The sequence below is a fragment of the Ovis aries genome, chromosome 2 (genome assembly GCF_016772045.2).
Source record: "Ovis aries strain OAR_USU_Benz2616 breed Rambouillet chromosome 2, ARS-UI_Ramb_v3.0, whole genome shotgun sequence".
NCBI lineage: Eukaryota > Metazoa > Chordata > Mammalia > Artiodactyla > Bovidae > Ovis > Ovis aries.
The window spans coordinates 67,430,146-67,443,754 of NC_056055.1; the positions used below are offsets into that span (position 1 = coordinate 67,430,146).

The window sequence follows — 13,609 nt, forward strand, 5'->3', positions numbered from 1 at the left end:
AAATCACCTGGCCTTTCCTATGGCCTAATAAGACAGCACCCGTGAAAGGCTGTCCCACTGTTAGCTATTGCTGTAATAAAAACAGTAACGATAATGTTAATTACAGTAGTAGCAGCAAAACAAAGGAAACATCACATATGAACATGTCAAAAGCACAAGCTTAACCTTGACTCTACGTTCACAAAAATCCAGTTTATGAAGCACCACTTCCTTCTTTGCCTTTGGTTAGATGACCTCTCAGTTAGAGCACTTCACCATAGTGGTACATAGTGCATCTCACTCTTTAATAAGAAAAGCCAGTAACAATGAAACAAGGGTCTAACGTAGACATTCATTCACACTCTCCCCTTCCCTTCCCTTCCCAGTGTCAGATAAGCTAAAAGTGGCATAGGTTGATGATGACTGGTGCTGAACTCGGTTTAGTCGCTAAGTCGTGTCCGACTCTTGAGACCCCATGGACTGTAGCCCACCAGGCTCCCCTGTCCATGAGATTCTCCAGGCAAGAATACTGGAGTGGGTTGCTATTTCCTTCTCCAGGGGATCTTCCCGACCCAGGAATCAAAAGTGGGTCTCCTGCATTGCAGGCAGATTCCTTCCCAATTGAGCTATAAGGGAAGCCTGAATTCAGAGGGCTATCATTATCCTAAGGATATTAATCATATCCACACAATTGCTACATGCGGCTTCCATAAAACTGCATGACCAAAAACTTCATGCAACCCTTTTAAACCCTTAATTATACCACATTCACAGAACTAGTCGTTTTTTTTAGGTAGTGCACACATTCAGTTACTAAAAAGGTCACATTCTTAAATCATTTTACTTTCCCGAATAATAGCAACAGTAGGTCTTCACTTCAGGAATTAAAAAAAAAACATCCTATTATGGAAAACTTCAGACATACAAAAGTGGAGAGAAGAGTATACATCATGAATGCATCACCCAGCTTCAACAACTATCACCTCTTGGCCAGTCTGATCTACAGCCACACTAACTCTCCTCACTGAAGATTATTTAAGCAAATCCCAGACACGATATTAGGTCATCCATAAATATTCTTATTTACCATACATGCCTAAAAATGAGAACTTCTAAAAAAAAAAACCTAACATAATCACAGTATCATTTTCACCTTAAAAACAGGAGTAATAAATTCTTAACTTCATCTGATATCCAGAATATTCAAGGCTATTTCAGAGACATTTTAAAATAATGAAACCAAGTTCCTATCACCTTGTAAGTCAGCGCACGCATGGAGGGTAAGAAGAGAAGAAAGACACAGCCCATGCCAGATACGGGTACTCGGTGCTCTGCCAGGCTTAACTATTAGCCTTGTAGTCCCTCCCCAAAATTTGAACCTCATCAAAATGACCAGGTATTGTGTACTATGGATCTTTATGATCATGTTCAAACAGTCGAACTTACAAAGTTAAATATCAAACACCATGAGTCTAGTACACTCACTTTATAGGATTAGTTCCTTTCCTAGGAGTCATAAACAGAATTTCAGATAACTATTTTCTATTCAGATTGTTTTCCTACTCCTTCCACCCTATAGTTCCTCATTCCTTACTTTTGAGCAAAGAGTACATTTTACATTTCACTTACCTGTGAAAAGATGTGCACAAGTTTTTTTAAGCTTGTTGGCTTGATCAAATAACTTCCGAGAACTTTTGTTAGAAGATGGATTCAACCTCTGTCTCATAGTTTTGACACCTTGCCTAGAGTCTGGGTTGAAAAAGATCACAATCGGGAACCACTGAGTATAGTTCAACAGGTCCACAGCCTTAGGAGTTACATCCAGGAGTGCGTGCTTGTCCTGTTAGAAAAATGGGGGAAAAGGTGACATAAATGGGCAAAAGCCAAATAGCATCAAAGAGTTTGTGTTAATAAGTAAAGGTCGTATTAGATAAAATGTGCCCATATAAATCACAAAGCTGAAAACATTTCCCATCACATTAGGTCTACTTTAATATTACCAATCTATGAGAACTTCTGAGAAAATCATTTAACAAGTTTTTGGTATAATGCTCAGAACTCCAAGAGAATTAATACATTGGTTCACAGGACATCAACTGATTGCCACACAGTGAAACAGCTTACATTTATATTCAGCTTACTAACATTTAATAATTATTAAAATACAGACTCTATTCTTAAAAACACCGCAGCAAACCATGACCCTATTCTTTCCAACAGTGTGGCCCTCAGGTGACTTTTCTTACCTGTTCAATAATTTGTCTCACGGTATTTAACCGCACCACCCCAGTGGATTTCTCAGATCCTGCGTCTCTTGGTTCCGTTTCTGCAGAGGAAAAAATATAAAGCAGGTGGGGGGGAATTAACAAAATTGTAGAAATCAGTGACAACCAAGTACCGCCCTCCTAGCATCAATTGGGACAAGAAACCTGACATTCATTGTCTCCTAATAAGAGGCAATGGGAAGGACCAAGACTACCTGTTTCACCAAAATCTAACCAAGGGAAACAGATCAGGCCAACAGGAGCATCCTATCAGACAAATGGTTTGGACTGTTCAAAATATCATGCCACAAAATAATTTAGAAAAGGAGAAGATCACAAAAGATACAAAATTCAAAAGTACTGCATTCTGAACTTAAAAAAGAAACAACAATAATTACCTTGAAAGGCATAATTGGGATAACTGATAAAATTTGAGAAAGGAACTATATACTAAATAACATTATTGTATCTGCGTTAAATTTTCTGGTTGTGATAATGGTATTATGGTTGTATAGGAGGAGAATTAGGAGATTTACAGAGGTAGGAAGTGTTATAATGCCTACAACTTAAACTTTCAAATACGTCAGCAGAAACTGTAAAAAGTGTGTATGTATATGTGTGTGTCTATGGGGGAAGAATATAGATGGCAAATGTTACCTGGTGACAAGTGATTCCAGGTGAAGGGTATGTGGGTGTTCATTATTTTTTCTGCAGGTTAGAGATTTTCCTGAACAAAAGTTGAGGGAGGAAAAAGTATCACTGACAGACTTACTAGCAGTTTGGAACAGGTCAGGCAAGTCATTTGCCAACTTCTCCAGGGCTATATCTGCTATGGGGCCGAATAAGACGACAGGTCTCTTGAAACCAGCTGAAATGAGAAAAGAAAAAGTCATGAAATTAGATGTAAAATAAGCTAGAAGGATATATTTTACAAAATGAGGAAGATGGCCAATATTTTATAATAACTACAAATGAAGTATAATCTTTAAAAACTGTACACCTGTAATTTTATACATAATATCATACAGCAACTATACTTCAATTAACAAAAAGAAAAGCCATGAAGACACCTACAAGTCTTTAGCTGTTAAGAAACAAAAGTATTTTATAGAGTATTGATAACAAAATAGTGGACTTCCCAGGTGGTGCTCGTGGTACCGAATCTACCTGCCAATGCAGGAGACACAGGAGACCCGAGTTTGATCCCTGGGTTGGGAAGATCCCCTGGAGAAGGAGATGGCAACCCATTCCATATTTTCACCCAGAGAATCCCATGGACAGAGGAGCCTGGCAGGATACAGTTCATGGGGCCGCAGAGTCAGACATGACTGAACAACTGAGCACACACATTGAAAACACAACTAAAGAAAAGAAACTGTGTGTTCTTCCATCTCCAATTCAGCCCAGCTCTGTTCTGATGAATGAAAGCTCTCTCTTTTATTTTGGTTCATTCCCCTCACTATAACTAAAGATAAACTTTGCTTTATAGAATATATAAAAACTTCTGAATGGTAGTATTAAAATAAAAAATAACCAAGGTTGTAGAAATACAAGTTTGCACAGTTCAGTTTTTTTTAAGTCCTATTTTGTGCTGAAATATGATTCCAGCTGTCAGCTCACTTTACCTAAGTGATATAGATAAATTGGAACATGACCATTAAAGTTTAAAAATGAAGGAAAACAGGCTCTGAGCCCAGTCAGGTCATTTCCTGGCCCACGTGGATCCCTCACCTTCTCGAAGCAAAACCCTCTCGTAGGCCGGGAACTTGGTGCTGACGGTCACGGCGGCGGTCAGGTCCTCCCGACTCTTCCGTAGGTTCTTCTTCACACCTGATCTCTGGCCACGCATCCTCCAGAAGTCTGCCCTGTCCCCGGTGGTGTCTCTCTGGGCATTCTGAACGCTGGCCATTTGTTCCGCTCTGAGAGAAGAAGCCAGGGGAAGGAAAGTTCTGAAGTCAGGAAACGCGCAAATGTGAGAGTCACTAACTAAATCCAGCCACTCTCACTTACGGACTTGGATCAGAGAAGATGCAGCGTAACAATGAGCAATGCCAGGAGTAAGAAACACAGGTGCTTTCCCATCGGGATGGAGGCAGAGAAAAGCTAGGTGCACATGAAATCTACCAGAAGTAGCTCAGTAATAAACATGCTGACATGGCTTGCTCTGCTTAGGTTGGTGTACAGACATGCCCTGTCTTCCTCTACTCTGCTTTATCACACTCTGCAGACACTGCACTTTTTGTTTACAAATTATAAAGACATACGGCAACTCCGCATCAAGCAAGTCTGTTGGTGCTGCTGGTCTATTCCTAGCAGCATCCACTCGCTTTGTGCCTCTGTGTCACAGTTTCTCTCAAAATTTCAACCTCTCCACCAGCAAAAACTACTATGAATCACTGAAGGTCCAGATGATGGTTAGCATTTTGGGGCAGTACAGCATTTTTAATTAGGGTATGTATCTTGCTTTTTTAGACATAATGCTACTGTGCAACTAATAGACTTAATAGTATAATATAAACATGACTCCTATATGCACCAGGAAACCAAAAAATGTGTGTGCCTTGCTTCATTACAATATTTGTTTCATTGTGGTGGTCTGGAACGAAACTCACCATCTCTCCCAGGTCTCTTCATACAAGAGAAGTGGATGATGGGAGAGGTCATGATGACAAAGGACGAAGTCATATGGGGCTTCCTTTATGTGGGGGTGTTGTTTATGTGTAGGGGGGAGTCTTGGGGGTTGTGTGGAATCATGTGGTCTCAGATACCTGCTTTTGTTGGGGATTAAGCCTTTCTCCAGTTCGTTTCCGATCCTCACGGCCAGCCAGTGGCCCAATTTGCCATCGTAGAGTGTATCTACCACACGGAAGACCTCCCCTCTGGTGAAGGCCAGGCTCTGTGGAGTTTCCTTCTCACATTCAAAGTGGCTTCTTATAAAAAATGAATCCCCTCTGCCACAAGCCAGTATGTCTCTATACACTGAAAGACAAAAGCATCGTTTCATGCGGTGCTCAGCCTGGCCAGGGGTCTTTCCTGGAGCGGTTATCGGGTTCTCTGAGCTCTGATCACGTGCTTTACCTTCCATGCATTTAGTGAACTCAGCACACAGGCCCCATGGTAACCACAGCTCAAACAGGAAGGACAACTAACTAAGTTCACGACTTCTGCTGTGATGGTTAATTTTCTGTGTCAACTTGACCGGGCCATGCGATGCACAGATATTTGGTCAAACGTCATTCTGACTGTGCCTGTTGGTGGTGTCTCTGGAGGAGCCAACAGTAACACACAGACTGAGTAAAGCAGACTGCCCTCCCTCACAGGGGTGGCTTCAGCTAATCTGTTGAACGTTTGAACAGAACGGAAAGGTCAATCCTTCTCTGAGTAAGAGATAATGAATTCTTTTTGCTTTCAAGGTGTGACATCAGCTTTTTTCCTGCCTGCAGACTCAGATACACTGGCTCTCCCTGGATCTTGAGCCAGTCCACCTTTGGGCAACAACTACACAATCAGCTCTCCTGGTTCTCAAGCCTCTGGACTTGGACTGGAAGTAAACCATCAGCTCTCTTGGGGTCTCCACCTCACCAACTCACCCTGCAGATTTGGGCACTTGCCAGGTACCATAAACCTATGTGCCAATTCCTCATAATAAGCAGCTCTCTTTCTCTGTGTGCCATTTTGTCTGGAGAACCCTGACTAATACAGGTGCCAATCAACCCTCTGAAGCAGACAAGAAGATTCTATTAACTTTCATTTTACAGATGACAACAAGACCTGGAAAGGTGAATCAACTTGTCAGACTGCTAAGGGTTAGTCTGCGGGCTGACCTGCAGGTGTGGCCTCTATAGCTGTCATACGGAAAACCTCAACCGTAACTTCAGGCAGTAATTAAGGATGGATCTCTGTCCAGAAAAGCAGTTTTATTCCAAAAATCACAAAACTAGTGAAGTTCTTTCAATGGGTGCATAGAAAGCACTTCTGTAGAAAGTTAAATCCCATCCAAATTCTTTCCACATACCTATGACCTAGAGTTAGGTCAATTTTTTAACACTCAGATTTGCCTATTCTGGTCCCAAGCTACCTCCCTCCCCACTACCGCCCACTGAACTCAAAACCAAACTTGCTCACCATCAGCTCGGCTCTGAGCTAAAATGGTCACTGTTTCACCTTTGGGGATTTCTAACAGGTAGAGAACAGCATCCTCCCGAACGAGGCCTCTGAAATCCTGTGTGTTCACCTGATAGAGGAGGGGCAAACAGGAAAACAAAGCAAGATAAAATAAAAAGTTGTTTCTTAAAAGATGCTCCCTGAGCTTCTGATCTGTTGTCATCAGGGCCTGCCTATGTAAAGACGCATTCATCAGGGCCCACAAGTAAAGAAGCCCTTGGTGCCCTACTAAGGCCCCCCAAGCACCCAGCCTGGACTGTGGGCACCACCACAGCCTCCTGTTCCCCACACTGCCCACCACCCCTCAGGAATGTGTCATTCCACAAGACTCATCACTGGATCGGGTGAGAATTTCTAGGAGTGTGTCAGTCTCCCTCTTCTTTGTGTCTCCCATGCAGGTGGCCAGGGAGGTAATGTACCATTATGAATCCAATAACTAGAATTCAATAGGGAGTGGTAAGGTCTATGGCGAATGAGCATGCTGGCTCAGCCTAAGGCATTTCTACTTTTTAAATTAGTTCAAACAGAAGCCTGCAAATAAGGATTCTGCCCAAATCCACCTTCTTCTTACAGCTTCTATCATCTGAAATTGAAGAGCATTAGTTTTACATGGTAGACCACCAACCTAATGTATAGGCTTTTTTATATTTAAGCTTCTGCCACACAATGGGTAAAAAGCCCATGTTTATCCACTGCTGATCAAGTAGGGTACTCTGTAAACAGCTTTTGGAAGACAAATTAGAAAGAGTAAAACTCAAAAATGGTACAAAGAAAAAGACACTTTGCATCTTTGCTCTGTACCTTGAAAACCATTTTAAAACAGAAATACACATAAGTAAAATGCAAAAATCATTTTAAAGTACCTTATGTTTTAGAAAGGTATTATTACAGAAGTGAAGATATAGAATTTATCTGAAATATTTTCCTCAATCATTGAAGACTTGTAGAATCTTTTAATCAAAGAGTAATGCCTTACTACTGAAAAAAAATAATTAATTGAGCCTAATTTAACCAAGGTTGGAATTTACAATGACGTGAAAATGGCATTTTTTCTTCATGGAAGTTTTCAATGTGGGGAGATGAACTGAGCTATCCCTTTTCAAAGCGTAGGTAGACATAGGGACTTGGCGTTGTCACTAACTAGGCTCTCTTTGGGAATGTTTCTCCCAACACATTCTGGGTCATGGTTGTGTTATAACTACTCTGGAGACAGTCTGGCTGTGTCTAAACTGCATTACTGTTTTATAAAATATAACTGTATAAATACAAGAACAGAATGTTGAAAAGAAAAAACAAGTCAAACTAGGCATGAGACTAAAACTATATTTGGTACATTAAAAACGGTGATTTATTAAACCAATCATGTTACCTTTTCCTTTGATACAATATTTAGCATTTAAGACAGCTCATTTCCATCTCTTTGTCTCTGAATTAAGGCTATTTGACCTTTGGTATTGAATCCTTTCTCGCGTGCTATCCGCTGATCTACATTTGTGTCTATATATGGCTAAGAATATGTCTTTATATACACTGTACATGCTTGCATTTGTATATTTAAATAAAGCAGGGCCAAAGGGCATGGGGGAAGACCTTGGAAGGCCCTCTGTCCACCTCTACAAATTGAGAATGACTTTCCATCAAGCTGAACACTATAATGGTCAAAATTAAAGCATACATGGTAGCTAAAATCCACAGAGTTAATAATCAAACTTACGAGGCTCTTTTTTTCTGTCTTTTCTCGTCTCTAATAGTTTCTGAAAATGAAATGACAATCATACGAGGTAACCCAAGCACTAGAGCATGTGTTATTTCAGTTATCTACATGGCACATAATCTGCCACCCAACACACTCATGTTTTCATTCCACATGTCAAGTTGCCACCTTTACAAAAGAAAGGGCTGCACGTAAAAACCTGCAACAGAAGAGAGTGCTTGGTGTATGTGTATCGGACCCTGGTATACTCAACCTGACAACGAAAAGAAGTGCTGAGACAAACTAAACGAAAAAAAGGCCAAGACAGCACTTGGGTTAGGTTGTATAGCCCTCTCTAATAAGTATTCTCTTCCATTATCTAGTTAATAGTCTACACGGTCCAGCTGTGTCTGTTGTGAGCCTGAAGAGGACTCTGTGTCAGCTACATTAAGACCGTGTTACAACCTCTCTGCCTCAGTAGGCAAGCTCAAGTTTTTTCACCTCTTTGCAGAATGGAGGGCTCCTTTTGTAGTCAACAGAAAATTTATTCATGCCTAAGAATGAAGACTGTCTACTGTCTGACCTCCCCATGAGACTACTGCAAAAGAGGTGGGTCCCCACAGTTTCTTCCCTGTCGCCAGGGTGATAACAGGAAATAAGATACTTTCTTAAACAGCAAACATTGTGTACCGTAATTTTTACCCATGGAAGTGACTCTTTCTGTCTTTAACTTAGAGAGAGGTCTGTGAAGCCTCTAAATGAATTTCCTTTTTTTTCCATGAAAATTCTGAAAGTCTTTCTCCACGCCACCCTACTCTCGCCCCCAGGGTAGGAAAATATTTTATCCTTGAACCTTCAGGAGCAAAAGCTTTCAAATTCCTCCCTGACTTCCTGTGGACCCACATCATTTAGGACACATGCTTCTTCTCTGGCATCAGCCCAAGAGTAAACTGGTATGAGCTGGCACTCGAATGGGGCTCTTATTGGTAGCACTTGGTAAGCAGTGTTTCCTAGGCTCATGTGGTACCCTGAGGTTCACTCAGGTACACTTTGTCTTCCAGGATCCTGGCTAGAGCCAAAGAGGATCTAGAATGTCACTGCAAAGCTTCAGAGAACCTCGTGGTCAAGGTCTGCCCTTCATCTGCTCTGGAAATGAAATCTGAACTACCACCATGAGGCCACAGGCCAGGAAGGGCTCTGCTGCCTGCTGCCTTGGGAATTCTGCTTTTCTCCCCATCTCCTTTGAGGTTAGATGCTCTTCTTACCAGATCCCCTAGGAATTCATGATAAGAAAAGCAAGTTTACAGAAGCAGAAATTCCAGTGAAGACAATTCCCGAGCATTATATATTTTTATAGTCACAATGTACTCAGCATGCTTGAAGTGAACACTCAAGTCAACAGAAAACACATGGTATGTTTTTCATAAAATGTCAAAGCAGGACTTGCTTATCAGTTGTTTTTAAACCAACAGATTATACAAACACATATACAGTAGCTTTAAAAGTATCAATATTTGGTTAACCAGGTGTTCCCCTTCCTGAACAATTTTAGACGTAAGTGACACAGAGTGGCAGCAACTTGTTATTTTTCACTGGGAAAAAGAACGGACTCTGACCCTCCTCCTCTGTGCTAAGAACTCTGCTGAATTCTTGTATCATCTGTTCTAACTTTCCCAGGATCCCTGCGAGGCAGGTATGCTTATCCACATTGAACAGATACAGAAACCTGAGTCTCAGAGCTGGAGCCAAGGCCACAAACTAATATGAAGCTGGGACAGGATTCAAATCAGACGATCTGATGGCAACATTCACCTCTGCTCAGTTACAGCGCATGGCCTGCAGAGTGATAACCACGCAGGAGAATGGGCCAAAAACCACCAGAAAGATCTTCCCCCTAGGCCTTCAGTGAAAGTCTCAACTGTCCTGTGAATCAAACTAATAAAAATCTTTGTGAGGGTTCTGAACGCTGTAAGTTCCCATAAGGATGGGTTTTGGGTTCCAGGACTGAGGAGACAGGGTCCACTGGAACGAAACGGAGACCTGATGCTCAGCAGCAACAAGCCTGCAGCTGGTCTGTTTTCACCAGCGGGACCACTTCTTCATCCTTTACGTAAGACCCTCCAGGAAACCCTACTCTTTCCCAGTAACACCTACAAACAGGGCTGGGATCTCATACCTTCAGAATCTGGTCCCCTTCTTGAAGACCTTCTTGCTCCGCGGAGGTACCCTCTTGAATGCCGGCCACAAATAGCCCAACGTCATTGCCACCAGCCAGCCGGAGGCCCACACTGTCTCCCTTCTTGAACCTCACCATTTTGGTGTTGGGGCTGCAATGGGTTCAGTTTCAGTAAAGAAAGATGGGAGGTTTTCTTATTTTTTTTCGGTAAAGGAGAATCAACATTAGCAGTGAGAGATTTAATTTCTTCTATCTATAGAGTGATTTACCCTTTATAAACTCTTTCTTATATAATCTATAATTTTATCTTCCTTGGGGCTGTGAGATGAATATCAGGAGGCCACTTTACCAGTGAAGAACAGAAATAGAGAGAATGTCTAAGTAAACTCATTTAAGACAAAAAGCAAATAATGGGCAGGGTTGGGGTAAAAATTCAAGGCCATCTGATTCCTACTTCAGGATTCTTCCTAAGAAAATCCTGCTGATCCCACAGGGCTCCTGTCAAATGGAGACAGCCTAAGTCCAGGGGGGCAGGTTCCTAACCCATGGAATACCACGGAACCAGGGGTTCTCTGTCAAGTGCAGAGCCCTGCATCACTTCCCCCCTCCCTCCACACACCAGGGCCTCCTGTCACTACAGCCCCTACAGAGGCACCAGAGTTAAGCAGTTCTTCACCCATCTGGGCATTCTTGATCTGGCAAACTCAACTATTCAGAATAACATCGGAACACTAGCCAGCTAAGCAGACAAGCAGGCAAAGTGAACACTCACTTACTTCCCCATTTTACTCTTCCTACGAATGATTTCTCTTTCTTAAAAATACTAGCAATAGAGATGGGTTAAAGGCAGCTGATTATATACAAAATCATCACCATTTAATGGTGTTTAAGAACACCATTTTTCCAGATTTAAGTTAAGTGACAGAGCTGTGTGGAGGAAGAAAGGGGAACAGGAAGAGATGCCTACCCATATATTGCTAAATCTTCAGGACTTGGATGAAGAACAGCTCTTGGGGCTGGTTTTGGTGGAGGAACTGTGGATTAAAAAACATCACTAGTTATAAAATAAAAAAAAAATCATTAGCAACCAAGACAAACAGGTTTTGTCTCTAAATATGAAGATCACAAAATCCACAAAAAATTCAAGTCTGTTCCTTATGCTACATATACGTCATCACATCAAATGAAAAATGTCTTAAAAGTTAAATTTTGAAGCACTAGCAGATGTCAGTAGTTTCTCAAAAACAAGTGAGAAGGAAAATGAAACTTAAAAATGCAAGGTGCATAATCACATTTACAAAATGGTAGCATTTTAAAATAATTTAAAAGTCATGTAGCAATGCTGCTTTTTCCATGGGTAAATATTTATGCATTTAAATTATGATACTAATTTTATTGTGGTGGGGGGTAGGGGATGCAGTTGAGATCAGAAATGGGACACAGGGGCTTCCCTGGTGGCTCAGTGGTGAAGAATCCATCTCCCAATTCAGGAGACACAGGCTCCATCCCTGATCCGGGAAGATCCCACATGCCACGGCTCAGCTGAGCTCACGTGCCACAAGTACTGGGCCTGCGCTCTAGAGCCTGGGAGCCACAACCACCAAGTCAATGTGCCTTAGAGTCTGTGCTCTGCCGTAAGGGAAGCTACTTCAATGAGAAGCCGTGCACTGCAGCAAGAGACAAGCCCTCACAGCAACGAAGCCATGCACTACCACAAGAGGAAAGCCCCAGCACAGCCAAAAATAAATACATAAAATTATTTCTGAAATAAAGAAATGGGACATAAGAGGACTTTAATCAAATCTGACAAAATGCGACTGTGTGACGTAATTAACAAGTATGTATCTGGTCTCTGTGCCACCCCCAGGTCCTGACACAGAGATCCTAAAACCCCTACAGTTTCTGGAGTGAAAGGGGTACCAAGAGCATCTTTTGCTCTAATATTTGGTCTTTAACCCTAATTTCTGACACAGAGCTCCAACATCCTTTGGAATTTTCTGGGTGATAGGAGAATCCTTTGCTCTAAAGAGATGACTCCTAGTAGGCTTCTGGACAGCCTCAATCTGGGGCTGGTAACCAAGAGGAGGAAGTCATGCTCATGACAAAGCCTCCCAAAACTAGGGGATTCAGAACACTGCAGGATGGATGAAATCACTGAGGTGCTGGCAGGATGACCTGCCCAGTGAGGGCATGAAACCTCTCCACCCTCTCCCCATACCTTGCCCTAGGCATCTCTTCCATCTGGCTGTATCCTTTATTTCTAAAAAAATGATTAGCAATAGTAAATGAAGTGCTTTCCAGAGTTCTATGAGCTATTCCAGCAAGTTATCAAACTTGAGGAGAGGGTCATGGGAACTTTCAGTTTAGAGCTGATTGGTCAGAAGTAAAAGCAACAACCCAAGGCTTGTGACTGGCGTCTGTGGTGGTGGCATCTTGTGAGACAGAGCCCTTAACCATCAGGCTCTGCAGGAATTCAGGTAGTCAGTGTCAGAACTGAACTGAATTGCAGGACAACCAGGTTGGTGTCTGGAGAACTGATAATTGGGCAGAAGACAAAACCCATGCAGCTGATGTGAGAAGTGTTGTGAACAGAAAACAATTCAGGTTGGGATCAGGGATGGGAGACAAAAGGACCATGAGTAATGAAATATAACAGAAGGTGACCAACCTGTTGGTACATACAAAAGGCAAATTCTTTTTTATTTTTTAAATATTAAATGAGTTAGGAGTGCCTCTTCTATACATAAGAATGATTTTAAATATTTTTTCTCTCTCCTACCAGCCACCCTCTGGAATTACCAAGCACACACACCTGAACACAACTGTGTAAAATGAGCCTCACCTGGGGCTTCCTCTTGGTATCTGGGTTCCTTGCTGGGCTCCATGCTGCCCGCAGCCGCCAAATCCCCAGTGGACTTGAAGGGAGTGGGTGTGGCGCCCATCCTGGACCATCTGTTCTGCGTGTCCTCTCTCGAACTTAAGCACACAGCATGTCAATGTTTCATCACGTGACAGATTTGCCCACAAGTATGCGTATACACACACAGGGACATGTGCAAGGGAAAATGCGTATCATCTTACTTTGGTCTCTCCTTTAGCTTTTCATTTGAGGAATGGTAATCATAATCAGAATACTGCTGCCGTCTCTCCTCTGGAGAAAACGATCGGTTGGACTCTATTTCTGAGACATCTGGTTTCAAAAATAAGAAAAGTCTTTTTAATGAAACATTTAAGACCTGTGCCAGAAATTATTCAATTCTCTGAGCAAGGAAACGTGGGAAATGGAAGAGAGGGCAGGCAGTAAATGTGCTATTAAATAGTTTGATAGTCTTC

General features: G+C 42.0%; 1 protein-coding gene across 7 annotated transcripts in view; it reads right to left on the reverse strand.

Annotated features, from left to right (window-relative positions):
• TJP2 (tight junction protein 2) overlaps positions 1-13,609 on the reverse strand; it is a 96,183-nt gene that overhangs the window by 13,370 nt on the left and 69,204 nt on the right. For all 7 annotated transcript variants that reach the window (XM_027964513.2, XM_004004331.6, XM_027964512.3 and 4 more), the window contains exons 8-17: positions 13,358-13,466; positions 13,119-13,252; positions 11,244-11,310; positions 10,277-10,427; positions 6,369-6,477; positions 5,012-5,222; positions 3,975-4,162; positions 3,016-3,111; positions 2,226-2,305; positions 1,609-1,819 (exon numbers count right to left, since the gene is read on the reverse strand). In XM_027964513.2, the coding sequence (XP_027820314.1) occupies positions 1,609-1,819; positions 2,226-2,305; positions 3,016-3,111; positions 3,975-4,162; positions 5,012-5,222; positions 6,369-6,477; positions 10,277-10,427; positions 11,244-11,310; positions 13,119-13,252; positions 13,358-13,466 (1,356 nt within the window). The remainder of the gene's footprint in view (positions 1-1,608; positions 1,820-2,225; positions 2,306-3,015; positions 3,112-3,974; positions 4,163-5,011; positions 5,223-6,368; positions 6,478-10,276; positions 10,428-11,243; positions 11,311-13,118; positions 13,253-13,357; positions 13,467-13,609) is intronic.